The 22,374-nt window shown below is 42.0% G+C and overlaps 4 protein-coding genes across 4 annotated transcripts in view; 2 read left to right on the top strand and 2 right to left on the bottom strand.

Annotated features, from left to right (window-relative positions):
* Positions 1–12: 12 nt before the first annotated feature.
* LOC109466145 (tyrosinase-like) lies at positions 13–3,573 on the bottom strand. The gene is made up of 4 exons (XM_019763796.1): positions 2,409–3,573; positions 2,063–2,228; positions 581–732; positions 13–348 (listed from the first exon to the last, which is right to left on the bottom strand). The coding sequence occupies exons 1-4, from the start codon at positions 3,544–3,546 to the stop codon at positions 206–208; spliced, it is 1,599 nt and encodes a 532-aa protein (XP_019619355.1). The 5' UTR covers positions 3,547–3,573; the 3' UTR covers positions 13–205.
* Positions 3,574–5,164: 1,591 nt separating this feature from the next.
* LOC109465936 (tyrosinase-like) lies at positions 5,165–8,138 on the top strand. The gene is made up of 4 exons (XM_019763422.1): positions 5,165–6,394; positions 6,569–6,734; positions 7,262–7,413; positions 7,626–8,138. Exons 1-4 carry the CDS (start codon positions 5,263–5,265, stop codon positions 7,826–7,828), a joined length of 1,653 nt encoding a protein of 550 aa, XP_019618981.1. The 5' UTR covers positions 5,165–5,262; the 3' UTR covers positions 7,829–8,138.
* A 598-nt stretch (positions 8,139–8,736) lies between these two features.
* LOC109466189 (adenylate kinase 8-like) lies at positions 8,737–16,035 on the bottom strand. Its single transcript, XM_019763856.1, has 14 exons — positions 15,922–16,035; positions 15,313–15,397; positions 14,459–14,508; positions 14,179–14,292; positions 13,844–13,912; positions 13,627–13,708; positions 13,319–13,390; positions 12,126–12,240; positions 11,556–11,641; positions 11,318–11,449; positions 11,036–11,125; positions 10,577–10,718; positions 10,357–10,437; positions 8,737–10,045 (listed from the first exon to the last, which is right to left on the bottom strand). Exons 1-14 carry the CDS (start codon positions 16,003–16,005, stop codon positions 9,802–9,804), a joined length of 1,446 nt encoding a protein of 481 aa, XP_019619415.1. The 5' UTR covers positions 16,006–16,035; the 3' UTR covers positions 8,737–9,801.
* Positions 16,036–17,782: 1,747 nt separating this feature from the next.
* The window catches only part of LOC109466184 (transmembrane matrix receptor MUP-4-like), a 14,103-nt gene continuing 9,511 nt past the window's right edge, over positions 17,783–22,374 (top strand). The window contains exons 1-3 of the mRNA XM_019763850.1: positions 17,783–17,873; positions 20,053–20,262; positions 20,694–20,834. Of these exons, the coding sequence (XP_019619409.1) occupies positions 20,130–20,262; positions 20,694–20,834 (274 nt within the window). The 5' untranslated portion in view covers positions 17,783–17,873; positions 20,053–20,129. The remainder of the gene's footprint in view (positions 17,874–20,052; positions 20,263–20,693; positions 20,835–22,374) is intronic.

Below are 22,374 nucleotides of genomic sequence, written 5' to 3' on the forward strand. Positions count from 1 at the left end.
TCGTTTCCACTATGTACCTACTAGAATAATGCTTGTTTACGTGTATGAGATTCTAGTTTTGCAATTTGGAGAAAATATCGAGCATTAAAAAATGGGACTATTGCTAGACTATAATTGATATAGGATAATCAGAAAATGTACTCAGGTTCATGTACCAAGCATGTACCAAGGAGACCCATGCATTGTGCCAAACTGCCACAATTAGTTATTTGGTCAGTAGCATGATAACCAATGCTCCAACGATGGTTGCCAAGGGCGTGGCCATGCTAGCAACGAGGCTGACTGCCTCGGACAGCTTTTGACACTCTCCCAAGTCAGTGTTGCCTTCTTCATCACCGTCAGATTTACCTTCAGATTAAAAAGAAAAAAAATCGTTTGCTATGTTAAGAACAGACAAGGTGAATAAATGCAGTGCCTACTAGCAATATTGGAGTTGTTGAGCCATGTTTTTGCGATTAGGTGTATACTATGACGTATGCAAATGACTACGTCTCCAAAACCTATACCTGAAATTATCTTGACATGTATATGTGTGTCAGGTGAAAACCTTGTCGAATATTGTGCAGAAAAGTGCACTCACCGTCAGCGTCTACTCCTTCAAAGTCGTAGCCCAGTTGAGTTGACGCCTTGAAGACAGACCCGTGCGTGTAGGGCGGGAACAGCGGCACGATGTACTCGTCCCTGTTATGGCCTGGTGGAGCGCCATCTTGCGGATACTCAGAAACAGCAGGTCTGCGTGGAAACGGAAAGTCTCTGTCTGTGATAACTTGCGTTAAAAGCTTTACTGCATAACTGGATCAACTTGAGGATGAAAGATACTAAAGGCGAGCATTTGACCATTAATACCATATACTGATATAGGGAGAGGCAACTGAGGGTGAGGGGCTTCTTAGAAAGCTTAAAAGTCCGGGCTCGGTGTTTACACAACAAACTAGTTCGTTTGTATCCTCGTGCTTGCCTGAAGGTACATACCATGCAACAAAAATTCTGAGACTTCATACCTCCATGAAATATGGGCTTGATATGTAAATGTAAATTTCCTCTTTAATTATGCAAATTACCTCCGCATTAACATGATATATGCATCGTGATGTATGTGAACTTTTGATTAATTTACAGATGTCCCAAGTTTGACATTCCCATCATTCACCATTAAGAAATCATAGAATTTTTGCATAAATTATGCAAATTAGGTCATCATTTGCATAATTAGTATCTGTTGATGTTCTGCCTGCCATAGGTTACATACATTACATGTATGAAAGTAGTATAATGTAAAACACTGTAATTATAGAATTTCCTCATTAATTATGCAAATAAAGTCCTCATTTGCATAATTTGCATTTAATCATGTACATCTCTCTCTCAGCTACCTACACACCAAAAATTATGAAAATATGTTGTTCCTATCTGGACTTATTGGCTTTTAAACATTTCGCCAGAAAGTGCCCTGCAGTTCCAGAACAAGCTGCTAGGGGGACCAAACACCACTTATTCCTGACAGGAAAAGCAATTTGTCACCAAAACATCAAGACCATAGCATGTTCAGGACAAAAGATACAAAAACCGGAAGTTCTGCTGCAGTACCAAGGTCATCCACCAGGAGGCCCATATTTGACCTTGATCTTTGTCTTCCTAAGACTTACCAACATACCAAATATCATCATAATCCATAAAGGCGTTCTGAAGTTATGCTGACCACAAAGTTGCGGAAACACTGAGACAGACAGACACACAGACATACAGACATACATACATACATACAGACAGACACGCCAAAAACAATACCTCCATTTTTCATGGAGGTAATCATGGAGGTAATGACAGGTTGGCGAATATAGGTAAAACAGAAGTTTGTAGCAGGCATCTGTATGGACTGTATTTGGGTTTTACTGAAACTAGCGCATGCGGAATATTCTACATAAAATATTCTACACTTAGATACTTTTTAGTACATGGCATGATAGCTGAGGATAAAGTTGGCTGAAAGGGGCGTAAAGTTTTAGGACTCGTATTAAGATGCGTACACGAAGGAGAACAACAAATAAAAAGAAACACTCACTTGAACTTTCGCAGCCATTTTTCGAAGATACGGTCAATGGAGGCGTGATGAAGCCAGAAGATGGGGTCGTTAGAGGAGGTGGGCACGTCAGTCATGGTGCCGGTCAGGTAGATGTGTACATGGTTGTGGAGAGTGTGGGCCCCGGGTATCTTTTCTCCATTCGGTCCTGATAGGGGAAAGTATAGAATTAAGTTTGAAAAGCGCATCGTATAAGATGACCATCGTTGCATTCCTCACAACCTGCAATGTCTGAAAAGCCCATTTGGACAGTCAGTTATGGCCTCTATGTTTTAAAATTCATTAGTAGGGTGTGTTTTCCACGCAACTCCACTTTGCAAACACTCACCTGTAGCATCTGGGCGATGTTTGCCGGTTTTTGTGTCCGCATAGCCTTCCACCAGGTTACGAAAGACGCAGTCAGAAATCTTATCGAAAGGGCTGCTGTCAAACGTCGCAAAACGTAGTGCAAAATTGACCTCCTCCCTCCGAGGTAGCCTGGCCAGTGATTCTCCCCACTTCACAGTGTCCTGTCTCCCTGGGTTTCTTGCCAGTTTCCAAGGTGGGTCCCGTCGGTGGTTGGGGTCACACGGTTTTAGTATCCCGTGTTGTTCTTCTGAGTCTTTGCAGAGAACTTCCCATCCAGAGAAAACTGACCCGCTGTCCAGATTCCCGTTGTCGTCGTTGGCTCCCACAAAGTCGTTGGTGCAGATGTCACACTGCTCCGACGCTGTCCAGTCCCAGTACGGTATGGCCCAGTCTGGGTCGCTGTTGACCTCCTGGATGGACCGCTCCATTTCGAGTAGGAATCCGCGATGCCAGGTGAGGAAGCCAACGGCATCATGCGCCATGTCCAGAACACAGTCACCATCGATTTTGCAAATGTCATTATCTTCAGGCAAAATCGTGTCTCTTGAAGCGTAGTAGTGCATCCACACAAGGAAATCATACACAGAAACATCGACAAAGCTCGGGTTGATCCCACCAGAGTTGACCATGGTGTCATAAAACTCTGTAGCCACGACGTAGTCGCTCACGACTGTCTTCGCCCTGTTCAGGTAGGTCTGGTACTTCACCCTTTCTTCAGACGAAAGACCTGTGACATTTTTGCGAACAATAGTTTTGGTGACATCACAGACAGACCCATAACGCCCCCAGACACACTTGCTGCAGTCATAACCAGAGAAGGGGAATTCGCAGGCGCATGCATATGATCGGTTGAAGAACAATTTTGGCCACTGGCTTCGGTCGTCTCGGGCATAGTTCGGCTTGTGGTCATAAACTTTCATGGTGCCGTCTGGGATAACCTGGCAGCTGCCCCGTCCAGGCCCGCCGCATGGCAGGGTGTAACCGTCAGGTACGGGGCAGCACTCCTTCCTTCTCAGGTACTCCGCCGTGGTACAGACGCGAGGGAACTGCGCCTCGGCAACAGGTGCTACAAAGGTGGCTACCACCATGTAAAGCACAAGTAACCCGGCTGTCTGCATTTTGACTTGGAATAGCAATCAGCAACCTCTCAAACGGAAGCAGCCAGATATACTGTGGCACTTTTACTTTCAACAATAGAGAGCTGTTTTCTGACCTTCCAAAACAATACGCATATGCGATACGCATGCGCCTATTCCTGCCATTTGCCTGCAGGGTAGTCAGTGCACATGGCAGTGTATAAGGGTCTGCATGGGGCCCGGGGGCTTGAAATATTATTATTTCGTTACAGAAATAATATTGTAAAACCTGGGGTACTAGTATCAATCTAACGAAGCAAAAAGTTAAAGTGTGGTAACTAATCAATCAGTTTTCTCTGGATGGGAAAGTTCTCTGCAAAGACGCAGAAGAACAACACGGGATACTAAAACCGTGTGATCCCAACCACCGACGGGACCCACCTTGGAAGGTAACAAGAAATCCAGGGAGACAGGAAAGAAAGACCCCCCCCCTCTCAAAATCCTGGCTACGGGCATGCAAGCTGCATGTGTCTACACCAAGAGTTAGATCACTAGAACTATATAAGAACTACCTTGCTCAGATCACCTATTGTATTAAAGCAGTCTTTATCAACAAGAGGTGCATACTGAGTTTTTTTTACAAGTGCATCGTGTTTCTGGTATCAAGCTCTTCTACAGCATGCTATAATAAAACATTGTACCAACCAAACCTTTCTACATTAACACGTTAAAACCTTGTACAATTTGCATACTACGTATACATGTAGTAACACACAAGCAAAGCATACCATTATATATCATTGAACATGTCACTATAGAGCTATGGAAACAACATCTAACCTTACAGAGGCAACCATTATATATGACTAATATTCATCATATTCTCCAGATGATTATGTGAGCGTAATACTGTTAGTGTCCTTTCCCCTGTATAATGTTACGGTCCAAAAACTGGTCAGTTATTTTAAGAACCGACCACTTTTTTCATGATTCACCACTTATGCTGTTACGGCCTGATAACTGATGGGAGACGCCGGTTTCAAAAGCGCTAGTCTACTAGGCCTGGCTGAATAATCATGCGGATTACTTCGACGTTTGTAACAGACAAATGATATAATCACCACTATGATGAAAGCAACAGCAGCAACAATAGCAACGTCACCATAGACTGTCTCTGACCCCTTTTGACACTGTCCCAGGTTAGTGTTGCCCTCTTCATCATCGTCAGATTTACCTACGGATTAAAAATCGTTTTGCCATGTTAATAATAGAAACGGAGTGTGTATGACTGCTAAAAGATATTGAAGTTGTTGAGTCACCTGGTTGCTATTGCAATGTGTGCAATATAGAGTACGGTAACCTCAACGGTCTCCATTGTGTCTCGAGACAGAAGTATGCCATACAACAACCTGTCGCAGTCGGCAGAGAAGATTAAGTCTTTGATTTCCTTTGTTTGTAATGTCCATGACATGGGTGCCCCTCCCCAGGCCAAGACACCAGAACAATATCAATATTCATCGTTAGATACTGGTATTCCGTAGCGAAAAAAACAACTTAATTTTAAACGTGGTCAGGCTTTGGCCAATGGCGCGTCCAGGTCACGTGCTCTCCACACGTGACCGTCTAACGCAGTAATTGGCCTGTTGCACCATCATGGACGGATAGTTGTTTTGAAAAGTCTCTATTGTTGAAAGTGAAAGTGCCACAGTGTTTGGCTGTTTCAGTTTGAGAGGTTGCTGATTGCTATTCCCAGTCAAAATGCAGGCAGCAGGATTAGCAGTGCTTTACGTGGTGGTAGCCACGTATGCAGCACATGTTGCCGAGGCGCAGTTCCCTCGCGTCTGTACCACGGCGGAGCACCTGAGAAGGAAGGAGTGCTGCCCCGTACCTGACGGCTTCACCCTGCCATGCGGCGGGCCTGGACGGGGCAGCTGCCAGGTTATCCCAGACGGCACCATGAAAGTTTATGACCACAAGCCGAACTATGCCCGAGACGACCGAAGCCAGTGGCCAAAATTGTTCTTCAACCGATCATGCGTCTGCGAATTCCCCTTCTCCGGTTATGACTGCAGCAAGTGTGTCTGGGGGCGTTATGGGTCTGTCTGTGATGTCACCAAAACTCTTGTTCGCAAAAATGTCACAGGTCTTTCGTCTGAAGAAAGGGCGAAGTACCAGACCTACCTGAACAGAGCGAAGACCGTCATGAGTGACTACGTCGTGGCCACAGAGTTTTATGACACCATGGTCAACTCTGGTGGGATCAACCCGAGCTTTGTCGATGTTTCTGTGTATGACCTCCTCGTGTGGATGCACTACTACGCTTCAAGAGACACCATTTTGCCCGAAGACAATGACATTTGCAAAATCGATGGTGACTGTGTTCTGGACATGGCGCATGATGCCGTTGGCTTCCTGACCTGGCATCGGGGCTTCCTACTCGAAATGGAGCGGTCCATCCAGGAGGTCAACGGCGACCCAGACTGGGCCATACCGTACTGGGACTGGACCGCGTCGGAGCAGTGTGACATCTGCACCAACGACTTTGTGGGAGCCAACGACGACAACGGAAATCTGGACAGCGGCTCAGTTTTCTCTGGGTGGGAAGTTCTCTGCAAAGATTCAGAAGAACAACACGGGATACTAAAACCGTGTGACCCCAACCACCGACGGGACCCACCTTGGAAGGTGGCAAGAAATCCAGGAAGACAGGATACAGAGAAGTGGGGAGAATCACTGGCCTGGCTACCTCGGAGGGAGGAGGTCGATTTTGCACTACGTTTTGCGACGTTTGACAGGAACCCTTTCGACAAGACTTCTGACTGCGTCTTTCGTAACCTGGTGGAAGGCTACGCGGACACAACAACCGGCAAACATCGCCCAGATGCTACAGGTGAGTGTTTTCAAAGTAGAGGTGTGGAAAACACACCTTAGTAATGGACATAGAGACCGTAAGTGACCGATATATTTTTGCAATTTGCAAATGGGCTTTTCATGCATTGCAGTTTGTGAGGAATGCAACGACGGTCAACTTTTACGATGCGCTTTTATACTTTTCCCCCGTCAGGACCGAATGGAGAAAGGATACCCGGGGCCCACACTCTCCACAACCATGTACACATCTACCTGACCGGCACCATGACTGACGTGCCCACCTCCTCTAACGACCCCATCTTCTGGCTTCATCACGCCTCCATTGACCGTATCTTCGAGAAATGGCTTCGAAAGTTCAAGTAAGTGTTTCCCTTATGTCTCCCCCTTTGTGTGCGCATTTTAAGCCAATTCCTATAATTCAAGTCAACATTATCCCCCGCTATACCCCTATATAGTAAAAGGTATCTGAAAAAAAATCATCTCAAAGTTTCCAATGTACATATTATTCTTATTCTGCATACCGTAATACGGAGGTCTGGTATTTTTCACTCGCACCAAAACTGCTGATCAACCGTACAGAGTCCGGTCAATACCTCCATTTTCACGCCCACATATGTACTTTGTGTCAACTTTATACTTGAGAAGTGGGGCGAAAGTTCAACCAAGGGGACTTCAGATGAATAATGCGTTACATAACATGTTTGCTAGCGCCATTAGGGGCAACGGAGGTCGTTCCTATCCTATATATACACATAGGGAACTACGCTACATAGAAACATAGACATGTTATGCAGTTGCATTAAACATTTTACTTACGGTTTTAATAGAACCTACTTGTTACAAGTTTAAAATATGACTGACCGAGATTTTTCTGGGTTCAACGCAGGCCTGCTGTTTCTGAGTACCCGCAAGATGGCGCCCCACCAGGCCATAACAGGGACGAGTACATCGTGCCGCTGTTCCCGCCCTACACGCACGGATCTGTCTTCAAGGCGTCAACTCAACTGGGCTACGACTTTGAAGGAGTAGACTCTGACGGTGAGTGCACTTTTCTGCGTTTATACAGCACATGACAAGCTTTTTACTTGACATAGATATATCAAGAGAAAGTTAAAGGTTCTGAAGTGCACTACATTTGCGGTAGTAATTTTACGAGTACATTATCTATAGTATAATTGCTAGTAGTTACAGCATTCATTTATAACCTTCTTAATCGTATATTAACAACGCAAAACAATTTTCTGGCAAAGGTAAATCTGACGGTGACGAAGAAGGCAACACTGACCTGGGAGAGTGTCAAAATGTGCCGCCGGAACCAGTCAGCGTTGTGCCCGGCGGAGCAGGCGGCGATGTTGCTAGCATGGCCACCACGCCCTTGGCAACCATCTTTGCCATCGCCGGAGCATTGATCATCATGCTACTGACCAAGAACCTGAACACTTTGGCAGTTTGAGACAAATGCTCGAACCGCCTTTGTGTTGTGCATGATGGGCACCTGAATGAAACATCTTCTGATTATCTTAGATCAACTATATAACGTTATAGTCTAGTAATATAGTCACAGACTTTCTAATGCTCGATATTTTCTACAAATTTCATAGAATCTCATTATTCTAGTAGGTACATAGTGATCACAAGCAGGATGTTAATAAGTTCAGGGCCTCTTCTGCTCCATTATTATTCCTACATGTGCAACTGATGAATATTAGTCACATCGTAGAAAAACTGCTCCAGTGCCTACGGCAATCTCCAAGCAGATCCCTATCGGTAGCAAAAGACAGTATCCATTAGCCATAGGAGTTTAGCTGGGCTAATGGATACTGTCTTTTGCCACCGATAGGGATCTGCTTGGAGATTAGCCTACGGCGCTGGCTGGTCCCTCACACCTTGGAAAGAAAGACCCTCCCTCTCAAAGTCCTGGCTAGGGGCATACAAGCTGCATGTGTCTACACAAAGATCATTACTCTCCAAGCAGAGGTAAGGTTTGGGGATATTTTTAGCGTGTTTTTAGGCTTTTTATCGGGGTTTCTTTTTTTGCACTGAATTTTTTTTCCACCCAACCCAACCTCTGCAGGCTGTTGGGTTGGGTGGAAAAAATTCAGTGCAAAAAAAGAAACCCCGATAAAAAAGCCTAAAAACACGCTAAAAATACCCCAAAACCCTACCTCTGCTTGGAGAGTAAAAGATCATATCAATTGGCCCTACCAAGAGTTAGATCACTAGAACTATATACATTGTATAAGAACCTCCTTGCTCAGATCACCTCCGTGTTTTAGAGACGTATGTTCTATCATATTGCGTTATTCCTATTTAGTTGTTTAATTATAATAAGTCAATGAATAAGGTCAAAAGCAGTCAATGTGTAAAATGTCATCTGACATAGAATTTATCAGAGACAGAATATAATTCCACAGAGATGTCCAAGAGATGTCAATATGTACAAAAACTGTGCTTCTCTCTCTGGACATACCAGTGTCTACAATGCAACCTTCTACACCATTAGGTGCTTTTTTGTAAGGCAATTTGGAAGAATTCTAAATACTGGAATTCCATGTGCAAATACAAGTAACTTCAATATCATACCAGAAATACACACACTTATGACATGACATTTGATAGAGTGTTATACAACATACATAAACTTGAACTTTTCCATTCTTGTCATATACAGTGTAGTCTTTATACAGTCTGTATTGTTAGATACCAGAAACATACACAGTTATAACATAATATTTGATAGAACGTTACACAACATAAATGGACTTTTCCTGTCTTGTCATACACATTGTAGTCTTCATATAGGAGTCTGGTTTGTTACATCTTAAACCTCTATCACCAAAATCGTACTTAAACAAATTGGACTCTAATAAGACAAACTTTATTACAGTCTGTTCCTATATCTATATCTCAAAATAGAATTCAAACTGCTTTGTGAGGGTCTGAATAAAGTAAAGCCCCATATTTCTGCCAAGAGTGGAAGAGTTCATTAAATTAAAAGCAATTTGTTGGTAAGAGCCCAACCATAAATCCATCCAATCCAATCTGAGGTGTAAGAGTTTTAGTTATAATATCAGAGCTTGAAATACTGGCTGCATGTGCACCTTTGTGTAGGTAAAATTGGGGCGTTTCAGGTATTTCTTATGTCTACGTATACTCGCACGTTACCTACACTGGTACAGGGTTTACACGTACACGTAGGTGTATGTGGATTTTTATGACTGTTACTGCCTATAGAGTATAAAAGAAATAATGGTAATGGTTTCTGGACAATAGTGTGATCCATACTTCCTATAAATTCTGAGTGGTGCAAGTAAAAATTGTTTGGTGCAGGTAATTTTCAATGTTACCTGCACCACTGCAGGTGTGCAGAAAAAGTATTTTGAGCCCTGAATATACTAGACTAAGTGAGATGGAAAGTTGTAAGTGCTAGTCCTCGCCATGCTTCTTAGGCAATGGGTTAACGATCATACTCTCAATGAACTCGAACACCGTGTGCGGGTCCTGGTCAGCGTTGATCCTCATGGCCGCCTCGTAGAAGTCTGCGATCTCCTCCGCGTAGGCATGGTACTCAATCAGACGCTTCTTCACGGCTTCCTCCTCGTCCTTGGGGTGCTGATGGAGGCGCGCTTTCACCTCATTGGTCCGCGGGGGATTGTACAGGAAATGATACCTGTGGTTAGGGAAGAGCAACGTACATGTCAGCTGAGTTTTCCAACACATTTAAAGTCATTATCAAAAAGAAATGGCAAACTGATGAACTGAATGACTTTGATAGCCACAGTACTGAGATATTTGCTAATAAAGTGATTATACTGAAACTTGAGTAATTTGAGTAACTGAGTAACTACGTAAAGGGCTTTCCGTATGATGAAATTTCAGCACCAAGGACAGTGATGATAGGGTTAGTGTGAATCATTCAGCACCAAGGACAGGGATGGTGCTTTCAGTTTGATATTTCAGGGAATTTGTTGAACAACTCACCTCTCTCCTGTCACAGGATCTGTCCTCCTGAGAACCAGTCTCTCCATCACAGAGTCATTCGGTATGTCCAGGAAAAACACCCTGAGGTAAAACAACACATGTTTTTCATTGATTTCAGTTAGCTAAAACGCAGGATGTATAAAGCAATCCCTAACTGCAATCATACACATTATGTAGTTCACCAGATAATGTAAAAAATAGAGGATTTTATTTTGCGTACCTGTTGGGGTCGAGGTTGGCGTCCTTCAGGCTCTCTGCCTGTTCCCGTGTCCTGGGGAAGCCGTGCATGACCCAGCCGCGGCTAACGGCGTCCAGTCGGGACAGCCGATCACTCAGGACCTTCATCACCAGGTTGTCTGGGACTAAAGAGAAATTACACAGATGTTCTGAACCATTGATTTCTTTTGTTGTTCTAATAGTTTAACTGTAGCATGATATCAAGTCAGGTCTGCCCACATAGGAGATAGCTTTCCCAAATAAGCAACCTGCCACATGTACATATGCTAGAATAGCTAGAAACATCTGAACAATAAATATTATTCAAAAGTCAAAGCTTGTAAGGGAAACAGAAATCTCTTTTCAAAAAGAAATATAGTTAGATTGACATATAATGTTTCTTTTCTCTCTCTAAGAAAATTCTTTAGTTTCTTTTGTTTCCATGTGTCTCAGGGTTCCTTACCCATCATGCCTCGCTCCACATACGGCTTGATAGCTTCTCCAATCTTGGTCTCGTCAGCAATGGCCTCTTTAATCAGGGCACCACAGGACACTGCAACAGAGCAGGGGCAACGTCAATTACAGACCACCTATCTGTGCTGACAGTTTTCAAACCTAAAGAAATATTGCTCATAGAAAACTGAAGGGGACAAGTGTGACTGTAACTTAAAATTTGCTACGAAATAAACTATAGACTTGTCTAATAGGTATCTCAACCATGAAATGAAAGAAGGTCCTGACTTACAGTTGACGATGTTGTACTTGTTTGCGATGAGGGAGGCCTGTACAGACTTGCCGGCACCCGTGGGGCCCAGCAGCACGATCCTGGGGGTGTGTGGGGCGGCCGTGCGAGGGGTGCTGTTCAGGAATGTCAAAACTACACAGAAAACAAACAAATAATGTGTAAACACAATGACAATCTAACATGCAGAATATTATCACTGAAACCCAACAACTATGAAGAAAAGGTTTCAGGGACTTACCTAGTGCGAGGATGTCAGCCTTGGGTTGATCTGCATTGATTTTCTTGGTGACTTTGGGAAAACATCTGAGGACATCTGCTGTATGCCTGGAGAAGGGAAGAAAGTTAAAGATGTAAGAAAACAACTTACACATTCAGGCTTATCATACATAATGTATTTGAGAATTTATGTTTGTTGCTTTATTCCTTCAAAAAATGATAGTGTGCTCTACTAATGCTCAGGATTCTCACCAGAGTGTATGGGTCAGGTACAGAAGGGCAACTTTCTGAAGCGCATTTTGTCCCCAAAACATGACCACAGCAGGGGGTCTGGTATTCTCCCCCCCCAAAAAAAATTTTTGTAACTCATAACCCTCTGAGACACTTTTTCTTGCTTACTGGGGGCCAGATTTTGTTTTCCCCTTGTTATAGCTTCATTTTAGAGTTTTATTTTCATTTTTTAAAAATATTTATGAATGTTCTCCCCCAAAAAACAGCCCTACACTGGTTGAAAGACATTGTAGGGGGCTAAATCACAGCGTAGGGGGTCCCTACGCTCAAATAGCCTAGTGAGATCCATGATGTCTCTCACCTGTGATACTCCACCAGGCTGTTCACCATAGATTCCTCTGTGATTCCCTCCGGCACAACCAGCCGAGACTCGATCTCCGAGTTACTCGGCCAATCAAATGTTGTGTGGTACACATCTGAAATGATGAAGAACTAGAGTTCCACGATCTCATACCTTCGCCAAATGATGTTAGCCTTTATGACTAAGAAATTATAGATTAATCCCCTGATTGTGCAAATAGGATCCTATATTGCATCAATTATATCTGTTGATCATATTCTACACCAGAAGACAGTTTTATCTTATCAATGCATGCCATTATAGCATGTCCTCATAAATTATGCAAATGAGGTCCTTATTTAAATAAGTTATGTTTAATTATGTTCACCTTCACATAACTTTCAAATATCCCAAGTATGAAATTCCAGACATTACCAATATGTAATTATAACAGTTTCTCATTAATTATGCAAATTAAGTATTCATTTGCATAATTGATATCTGCCTGTATTTCTGCCGTTCTGAATTACATATGTCACAAGCTTGAATAGTCCTATCATGGAATGCAGCTGATTTATAGAATTTCCTCATTAATTATGCAAATTACATTAATATTTGCATAATTGTAATATCATTATGTCAAGCATCACTTCAGCTACCTACATGCCAAAAATCACGACGATCCATCAATCGGTTCTTGAATTATCTACCTTTAAACATTTTTCAACTAATGCCCCTGCAGTTCCAGAGCAAGCTGCTAGGGGGCCCAAACTCATGTCACTTGTTCCCCAGCACCAAAGCTACCTACTACCCAAATTTCGTCAGCCTAGCATGTCTAGATCACGAGATATCAAAACCGGAAGTTCAGCTGCAGTACCATAACAAGCTGCTAGGGGGCCCAAAATCTAATCAGTTCCACGTCTCATCAAGACCTACCCACCTACCAAATATCAAGACAATCCATCCAGGCGTTCTTGAGTTATCGTGCTCACACACACACACACACACACACAGACACACGAACGCCTCTGAAAACATAACCTTCTTGGCGAAGGTAACAATACCACATTAGATGATGATTTTACAATCTGGACACACGCCGGAACACCAGTATTGAACATTATCGTGGCCCAGGTATGACATAAAGTGAGTTATCAACAGTTTTGTTATTTGAAAGGAATTGTAGATGAGAACACAGTCCTACTTAAACACACCTCCAGTCTGTGGGTCAACCCGCTTCCCTGCCACACGCTCAATCAGCACAGTGTCTGGGGCCTCCAAAACAACTACAGATATAAAAAAATCAATGGCATGTTGAAGCTAGATTCTAATGAATGAAAACATACTTAAATCTACTTGATTGCACTGTCAGTACAATCAAATTATAATCCTGTATTTTTTCAATGAAAGTGTAAATGACATCTATTAGTTAACAATATCTATTCTTCACTAACAATACTGCATGTTGTAGGATGTACACATAGGTACTAGGGATCAAGACTTTAAGACAATTGTGACATACCACAGTGTTTAGGTGAGATTCCCTCAGCCTGGATAGCCTGAGCCTGGGCCCTGGTCTGTGGGAAGCCTTCCAACAGCCAGCCCTGGAAAACACATATTAGGATATGATTAGCAGCCAGATCATGAGCAGACCAGCATAAACCAGATGCTCAAAAGGTTGAACCTGTTGCTGCATATCTGCTTCAAGTGAAAATGTTTCATAAATGTTTTGTCTGTACCTTCTTGATGCAGTCGTGGCTCTTTATCCTGTTCTTCACCAGACTGACCCAGACCTCCACAGGGATGGACTGTATGGGGGTAAAACATACAAAACACTATAATTGATTACAAAGCATCCAGGAAGCATTATTATTAATGTAAAATACATTTTGTATATCCTACTTGTTTGAGTGTCTAACATTCTTTCTTAACAGCCATAATGTAACTTGACCTGTTTCTTTTCTATCCAATAAAAAAATTACATGTAGACATATTAAAAAATGTTGTATTATTCCAATCACAATTTTAAGATGCAACTATTCCTTGAACAAGGACCATATGACAGAATCCTCACCTCCCCACTCTTGACAATGTTCCTGGCCTGTTTTGCCACAGGGTTCACGTCATCCCCTACCAGAGCCTCGGGGGTGATGTGAACCACACGGAGTCGCTTGCACACCTCTCTGGCCTGGCAAGGAGACAAAAAGTTTCAGATGAGCAAATTCTAATCAGACAGGATAAAGTCTAAAAAGTAAGGTTTAAACGCACGATGTTCCTTTTTGATAACATTAATAATATGGTCTCTAGGATGAGATTACACTGAACCAAACAGTACTAAATTTAAGTGTTCTTACAATTGTCCTTTTGCCAGCTGCAGGAGGCCCCAGGATACAGATTTGATGAACTGCAATGAAAATTAGAAGAATGTCTCATACAATCTCAATCACTCAACCATCAAATGACATGCAACAGCAATGAAACCCACATGGTGATTTTATTACAGCCAACAAAAGATTAGCAACATCTGTCTATCTACACAGTACTGGACAATACCCCTCACGGGTTGTAACGTCCACGGGGTCAATGCCCAGGTGCGACCAGTGATGGTGGTGCAAAAACAAAATATCGCAAAAAAAATTGAAGTTGTGGTATGTACAAAATAGTCGCCTAGGGCTAAATGTGGCTAATGTGTGGCACTAGGAAGGCCATAGGACATGGCCACCCCAGCTTTGAACTGATCAGCTGATGCTGCACTAACTAGATTACCTGGCAGGCTGTTCCACTCTTTTGTGGTCCTTGGAGTTGGAAAGTAGCTACCTCTGTGAGTCTCTGTTTTGCAGGAAAATGTGTGAAAGTGTAGGTGATGTCTTATTGTGTTGTTTTTTGTGAGCTCGAGGATGGTGTGTATTGGTATTACGATAGTGATGTGGTTGTTTATTGCCTTATACATTAATGTTAAACGTTAAAAGTTGTCTGCATTGTTGTAATGTTGGCCACCCGAGGGCCTGTTGTAGTGCCATTGTAGTACATTATCACAAGTATCCTACACTTTTGTCTTGAAGATAATGTGCCACATAATGTTTAAGGCCTGCTAATAATACAGTACCACTTTTGTCCATATTAGCTATAAGTTTCAATACAACTGTTCGTAAGCACCACTGGTTTGACCTGCATGAAGAAATTATGATCATATGTATTCTATCCTTACCATCGTCATTCTCCCGCTTGAGGTAGTCGATGATGTACTGTAACGGTTCCTCTGGCTTGTCAATCACAATGTTCTCTATCACCCTCTGTATGGAAAAATATGACACAAAATGTTGTCATCGCCAGTGCCTTAAAGTAAGAAAAATATAATACAAGATCTTGTCAACGCCAGTGCCTTAAGGGAAATGTAATACGAGTTCTTGTCACAGTGCTTTAACCAGCCTAGGTGTTCCCTCTTTTCAACTCTATATAATCATATAATCTTTCAAGCTGTAAGACACTCGTATGCCCCTTGCTAACATGCATAATTATTTATTGTATAATTTTTGTATGCTAATGTTATTATTTGTATGTGATTGTTGTATTGTGCTGTGTAATACAGGGCCCCGTTGAAAAGCAGTGCCATCACTGAATTGGGTTACCCTGTATAAAAATGACGGAAAATAAAAATAAATAAAATAAATCATCGACATGTGTTGTTGTTGACAACAGTAAATAATTTGCCCCCCTCCCAACTCAAGATTTGAATGAAAGGTAGAATTCCAGAGAACATGCCGACAGTAATTTGCATCCGCTAGCATAGGAACACTTCTTGAGACAATATCCGTACCTTGTAGAGATCGAAAATGCCGTGTTTCTCGGCGTAAACTCCAAAAGCAGGCGGGACTCGGAGCGGTTTCTTCGTTTCGTCCATCTTGGATTTCGCAGTTCGAGTTTGTGTCCCTTCCCGTCATGCATTGTTGCTAGGCGACAGGTAAGCAATAGAAGGCGACCTGCCATTGGTCACTTCCCCGTCCCGTATCGGGATCTGGGAAATGATAGCGTAGATTTGATTGGCTGTTGACCTAACCACCTGTTAGAGTGCCAAAATGTGTTTTTCAACTTTATCGGGTATTTTGTGTGAACAAATGGAGCAATGTATCGATACGAAACATGACTATTTGCGGTTAAAGCATGATTTAGGTCCTCCAGTCACATTGGAGATGACGTACCTGTTTATTTCCCCAGTAACGTTATGTAAACAAAAATATTTCCTTTTCTAAACAACACAACACAACACAACAAATCTATGCATTGGCCACTTCTTTTTTCTTAAATGGCATAAAATGCAAATGTTGTGTCGTCTGACCAGGGTTGATGACCTGAATTCATGACGTACGGTTTAGGTGAGATTTAAGTAACCGTTCTATGCCCACAAGCCTTCACTGACCTTGAAGTGACGTTGTCTCAATTTGTTGGCCTTGGTTCCAATGAAAAGACACTATTGCGTCCGGTCATTACATCATGCTTGATGTGTGAGGGGATGGTCTTTTCTTCTCTCTCTCCCTCTCTTTCTCTTCGTTTTCTCGTGGTAATGCACAAACACAGTGCCTTTATACAGTACCTGTCAGAGTTGATATGATTTTGCATTAATCAATGCATTGTAGCTGTGTAGAAGAGGCTAGCCCTTTGCTTTACATAACGTTAAATGCCGCCCTTCTACTCAGAACTCCGTTAAAATCGTTTGTGAATCATCTAACAACTGGTCTTGACGGCATGGGTTTATCCTTCATGCGTGATGCCGGCCAATTTTTCCCGCCAAATTAACTTTCCCTCAGTCCTATCTACAAAGCCATGGGGTTGGGCCACTGCGGTTTAATCCACTATTGCTGGGTTTCTACGTAAGCTACATGAGGTACAATTATCTTACAACGAGTCACTGCACACGAGGTCCTTTGGCAGAGTCTATTGTGAGCTGTGCGGGGGTGTTCTATGATTTCGTTATGTTGTGATTTATACGCAAGTGGTACAAGAGCTCATACTAAAATGTACTGCCTTCAGAGTTACATTTCTTCGTCATACTCCACTGGATTTTTAAAGGCTTTGTCCAAATATTACTTTGGGGAAAAGGTGTATCTGAAGTTTTCAATTTGGTTCGTACCGGCACTTTTCTAGGGCAGATTGACCCCCTGCTGTTGACGCCCCTGATATTTTTTCACACCTTTCATCTATATCTTGCCATCAAAAAACAAAGTTGTGCGAACAACATTTTAAAACTGTAAAACCCCAAGAATATTACAAGACGCCATATTTTTGTTTGACGCCGCTAGTTTGTCTGTGATATCAAGGGCAGACGACCGCAATCTATGTAGACGCCTTCAGGGCATGGTAGACAACAACATACCTGGGTAGGTTGTAACAAAGTACTGACCTACCCACTCGATGATGGACTAGCCTTGCCTCGAGCAACTCTGTAAAACTTACCATGCAACCACGTCCACATGGCTGAAGGATCGCGTGTGGTTTTCCGGAATACCTTTCACTGCTCCTTCCAAGTCTTTTATGAAATTTCGCTGTGTGAAAACAATTTGCACATATATTGCCTAAATATATCTCACTGGAAATCTGAAACTACGTTTGAATATAGTCCAAAACGTTCACAAAATCACTCACAAAAGTGTAGTCCATTAACCCCCATGTTTAGCCTCTTAGTTTACGAGGCGCAAGGCAGGTATCCGTCAGAGAGCACCTGGCGCCATTGGAGTGAACAAGGGCCAGATCTTCACCCAGCCGCACCGAGAGGTAAGCAACATTCTCTCAACACTGACATCTCACAAATTAATGTGTTGCTCTGTTGCCATCTACTCTACATCATGACATTTTGTTAAGTTTGTTCAAACCTTGACTTTCGAAAGAAAAACATTGTGACAGAACTAGTCCTGTGACTACATAAATTTATAAAGGTCATCAGTTGTCCGCCATTACCCAAGTAATCTCAGTTTCTTTGTCAACCCCATAGAACGATTGTTGATATCTTACTTAAACTGTCACAGCCTACGAAAAACAAGTATAGCGATACAGCTTGGTCCCCTTTCTAAATGTTAAAAATGTACATTCTACAACAAGATAGAGTTTGTTGACCCCCATGAAGCTTTAGGCAATTTGGAACAGATTGGTGGCTACATGTAGATCAAAAATACTTGTGGAGGTCTTTCTGAGAATCCTATTTGCGGAGTACGCAAGTTGTAGCTCGTACAGTAACGGGATTTGAAACATTACCTTCAACTGACTGACTGTCACAATTGAAGCTATTCGCACAGAAGGTCGCTAATAGTAACAAAACTGGTACCTAGGGAGAAAAAAAAAGGTGTACATAGTTTTGCTCTACAACGACGTCACAGAATGCTCTGAAAGTAGCGTTTTCGTTTAATGAAAATGACACTACATGATGACAATCTAATGTTTAATCTAATCATTATACACAGTACCTCTATGCATAGAACTACATTTGTCAAGCCTTAATTAGTCTTTGCTGGGGAGGTTTTCCCATAGGGTAAGTTGATTTCGCGATTTAGAAGTGAACTTCATTATCTGAGATGTGTTTTTCTTACACGGAGGCCTTTCTTTATGGCCTTCTTTGAAGTGATTTGATTTAGTCTACTGTGAGTTACAGACGTTTTGGACGAACCCAAATGACTAAAAAGACCTTTCTGAAGGCACTGTGAGCAATTAAGTCTGAACCGGTTCTTCCTCTTTGAAATGTCAGTCAAAGGACAGTGAACAGAGGACTAGCTGAAAACAACAATTAGAGTCTTCTCAAATTTCTTAAGCTGCTGGTTTTCAGCCCATAGAAACGTGTGCATCAACGTGATTTTCTAAAATACAATTTGCCACGTTGCTTCCTAATGCGATTACTAAGTTGCTGACCTTAATAAATGGGTTTTTGTGAACGGTAGACAGAGGTTATTGTGTTGTTCTAAATCTGTATTGGGATGTACCGCAAATGATGCTATGGGGGTATACTACAGTGTCAGAATAAAAAAAAAACAATTAAAGAGAGGAAAACAGACACACTATGGGAAGTTAGTGTAGAGATTTTGTTGTACATTTAAGGAAACAAAAGTGATGTTAACGTATCTCAAACGAAGTTGTGTTGATGTCGGTAGCAACATCTGCCAAACTTGTTACTGTACCGCCCCTTTCCTTTACCTCTTTATGTGCTCAGTAAAAAATTATTGGTGCTTTATTTTTAACAAACGTGGAACAAACCTTCAAACTTCCTTGCCTTAATCATGTGTTTTGAGTTTATGGCTATTCTATTCGGCTAGTATACCGCGCACATTGCTAAATTTGGGCAAAACTTAGTCCCAAACATCGGCAATTATCTTGTGGCGCGGGAAAGCAATTATGGGTCACATGGAGACCGCGTGACGTCAAGAGCACCGGTCCAACTGCCTACGACAAAATACGTAAATCAAATTAACTTTGAAGAAACTGCGCAATGTTGACCTGAGAGCGATATGTTTTTCAACTTGTCAACACTTATCGTTGGGTTTTCTTCGTCGAAGTTGTAAATCTCACTCCCTGACGGTGCCCGTTGGACATAGAAGCGACAGAATACTAAGTAGGTCATTTCAATGCAAGCCTTCACAAATGGTCGGAATTGAGTGTATGCGATCTGAGATGTCACGGTTATGGTGGCGGGAACATTATCAAAACATGTCCGATAGCTGTGAGTGTGTGACAACGTTTCTATTCTCCGGCATAACTCATATCAAACTGGGCCAAGACTAAAACGACAGCTGTTTCAATTCGTTTCATTTTAGTTTTTCTACAACTCAATCCATATTTCAATACTTTTTTAATGAACTGTTGTGGATTTGGCCAAATCAAAGTGACACAGGTCATGTTACCTTTACTGTTGTGGATTTGTTGTGGCTTTAACCAAACCAAAGTGACGCTGGCCATGTTTCCCTTCCAGGCGCCGGGCTGTGGTAGCTAACCAGGCGTCGTCCTGGTACCGTACGGGTCGCAGCAGTCGGCGGAGCGGACTCCGTCATGAGGCGCTGGACACCGCTCACCCTGGCGCTGGTCCTGGTCCTGACGACCGTGCCGAGCGGGAGGGCCGCCCGGGTACAGCCTGCCCAAAACAACCCGGTCACACCACCGCTGAGGCAGTCAGACGTCAAAGGTTAATGTTTTCCAAAGATTTCAACATACATTGTCTTTGAGGAGGGGGTATGTTTTCTAGCCATAGCGAAATCTAAGAACATGAAAGAAACAGGAAGGGGTATAAAGCTAGAGGTCATACATATCAGGGCACTCCAGCCATCACTTATAGAGACGGTGGACGATATAGACTCCCTGGCACGTTTGCTGACGTCACGTATCCGTAAAGTCTCGTGTGAATAAGATGACGTGTTTGTAACCGTAACTCTGTACATGCTGTGTTGGAATAAAGCTCAACATTTTACTATGAAAGGAATAGTTAACGTTTGATCACAAGTTCATATAAAGACAAAGTATTGGTCTGTAACCATCGCTTTATAGTGCCACCGTATCCTACTCCTGGATGACTACAGTATCTGTGTATTTATGATGATTATTTTGGTCATTCTTTAGTCACTCCGCAGCCGAAACCGGGATGTAGCCTCACGACATGCTCGTGGAAGCACAACAAGTGGTGCTACACAGAACCTGGGAACGTGACGGCCGCCTGCGTCTGTCGCCCTGGGTTCGCGCCGGTTGGGTCAGACTGTATCGGTAAGAAAATAATTCTTGCTAGTTATTATGGGTTCACCACACCACGAAGTGGTGGTGAACCCATATTGCTTTTTCTGATGTTTCTTCTCCTTCTCCTTCTTCTTCTCCTGCCATTTTTTAAATGGATTCAGCTTCTTCATTTTAGGGCCCAAGGTCCTGAAATTTGGTATGGAGGTACAGTGGGCAAATACCCCTAGGCGTTTTTTGAATTATTGTGATACAGGCTTTTAGAATGGTTTTATTTGAGTTTTTTTGGCTGTGTTATAGCAAATGTATTACTGAGTTAGTGTGCAGTGTTACCACATTTGGGCATGAGTCATCACAATGGAATGCAGGGCATCAACCAATAGGCATGCAGCTTTCCTCTATTCTCCTTGCTGATTGGCTGTTGGAATTTAACAGGCTTAACTTAATTAATACCTGCTCAGATCCATTCCATACTGACAGTATGTCTGTATTCAAGTGTTTTGGTAGGTATTTCAAGCTTTCCTGCTCCAGCATTGGAATGCGGGGCATGAACACTTCTTTTTTTCTTGAAAATCAACAGTTTGCATTATGCAATTAAAAATCCTAACCAATAATGTAGGGAATAGCTATCCAACTGTTGTAGTCTTTAGTTGTATGTTACTTCATACTATAGTTATATCAATGTAAAGCATTGTTTTCCCTTGTGTTTCTCATTCTTTCCCTGCCATGTCGTAAAATGTGGTGAAGCCATTGCTGTATTTGCTCCAAAGCAAATGTCGGCCTTTCTAGTTCTGTATTGTTTTTTTTCCATTTCACATATTTTTTCTGCTGTCTCTTGGTTATATTCTATCCTATTGCAGTCGCGTATATCTTGAGTTTGCCACAATATCTTTACTTTATTACTGTTTTTATAAAATATGTATTCATACCACAAAGTTCAAAACGGTCAACACATGTGCATTTTTTTCTAAATGGTCTTATGTCACACTAAATCTTGTGGCATTAATTAAATCTGATAACTTAACATGTATTTCTGTATTAATTTTCCCTTTTACACATTTTTCCTGCCTGTCTCCTGCTGATTATATTACAGTCGTGTATATCTTGAGTTTGACACAATATTTTTATTACAGTTTTTATGAAATATGTATTCATACCACAAAGTTCAAAATGGTCAACACATGTGCATATTTTTCTAAATGGTCTTATGTTATACTAAATCTTAGGGCATTAATTAAATATATTGACTAAACATGTATTTCCGTATTAGTTTTTCCCTTTAACATATTTTTTCCTGCTGTCTCTAGTCTTGATTATATTCTAACCGGCGGGGGACCTAATGCAGTCGTGTATATCTTGAGTTTGGCACAATATTTTTATTACAGTTTTTATGAAATATGTATTCATACCAGAAATTTTATAAAATGGTTTACAAAATGGTCAACACATGTGCATTTTTTTCTAAATGGTCTTATGTTACACTAAATCTTGTGGCATTAATTAAATCTGATAACTTAACATGTATTTCTGTATTAATTTTCCCTTTTACACCATTTTTTCCTGCCTGTCTCCT

The sequence above is a fragment of the Branchiostoma belcheri genome, unplaced genomic scaffold, assembly GCF_001625305.1.
Source record: "Branchiostoma belcheri isolate BF01 breed outbred unplaced genomic scaffold, Haploidv18h27 scaffold16, whole genome shotgun sequence".
Taxonomy (NCBI): domain Eukaryota; kingdom Metazoa; phylum Chordata; class Leptocardii; order Amphioxiformes; family Branchiostomatidae; genus Branchiostoma; species Branchiostoma belcheri.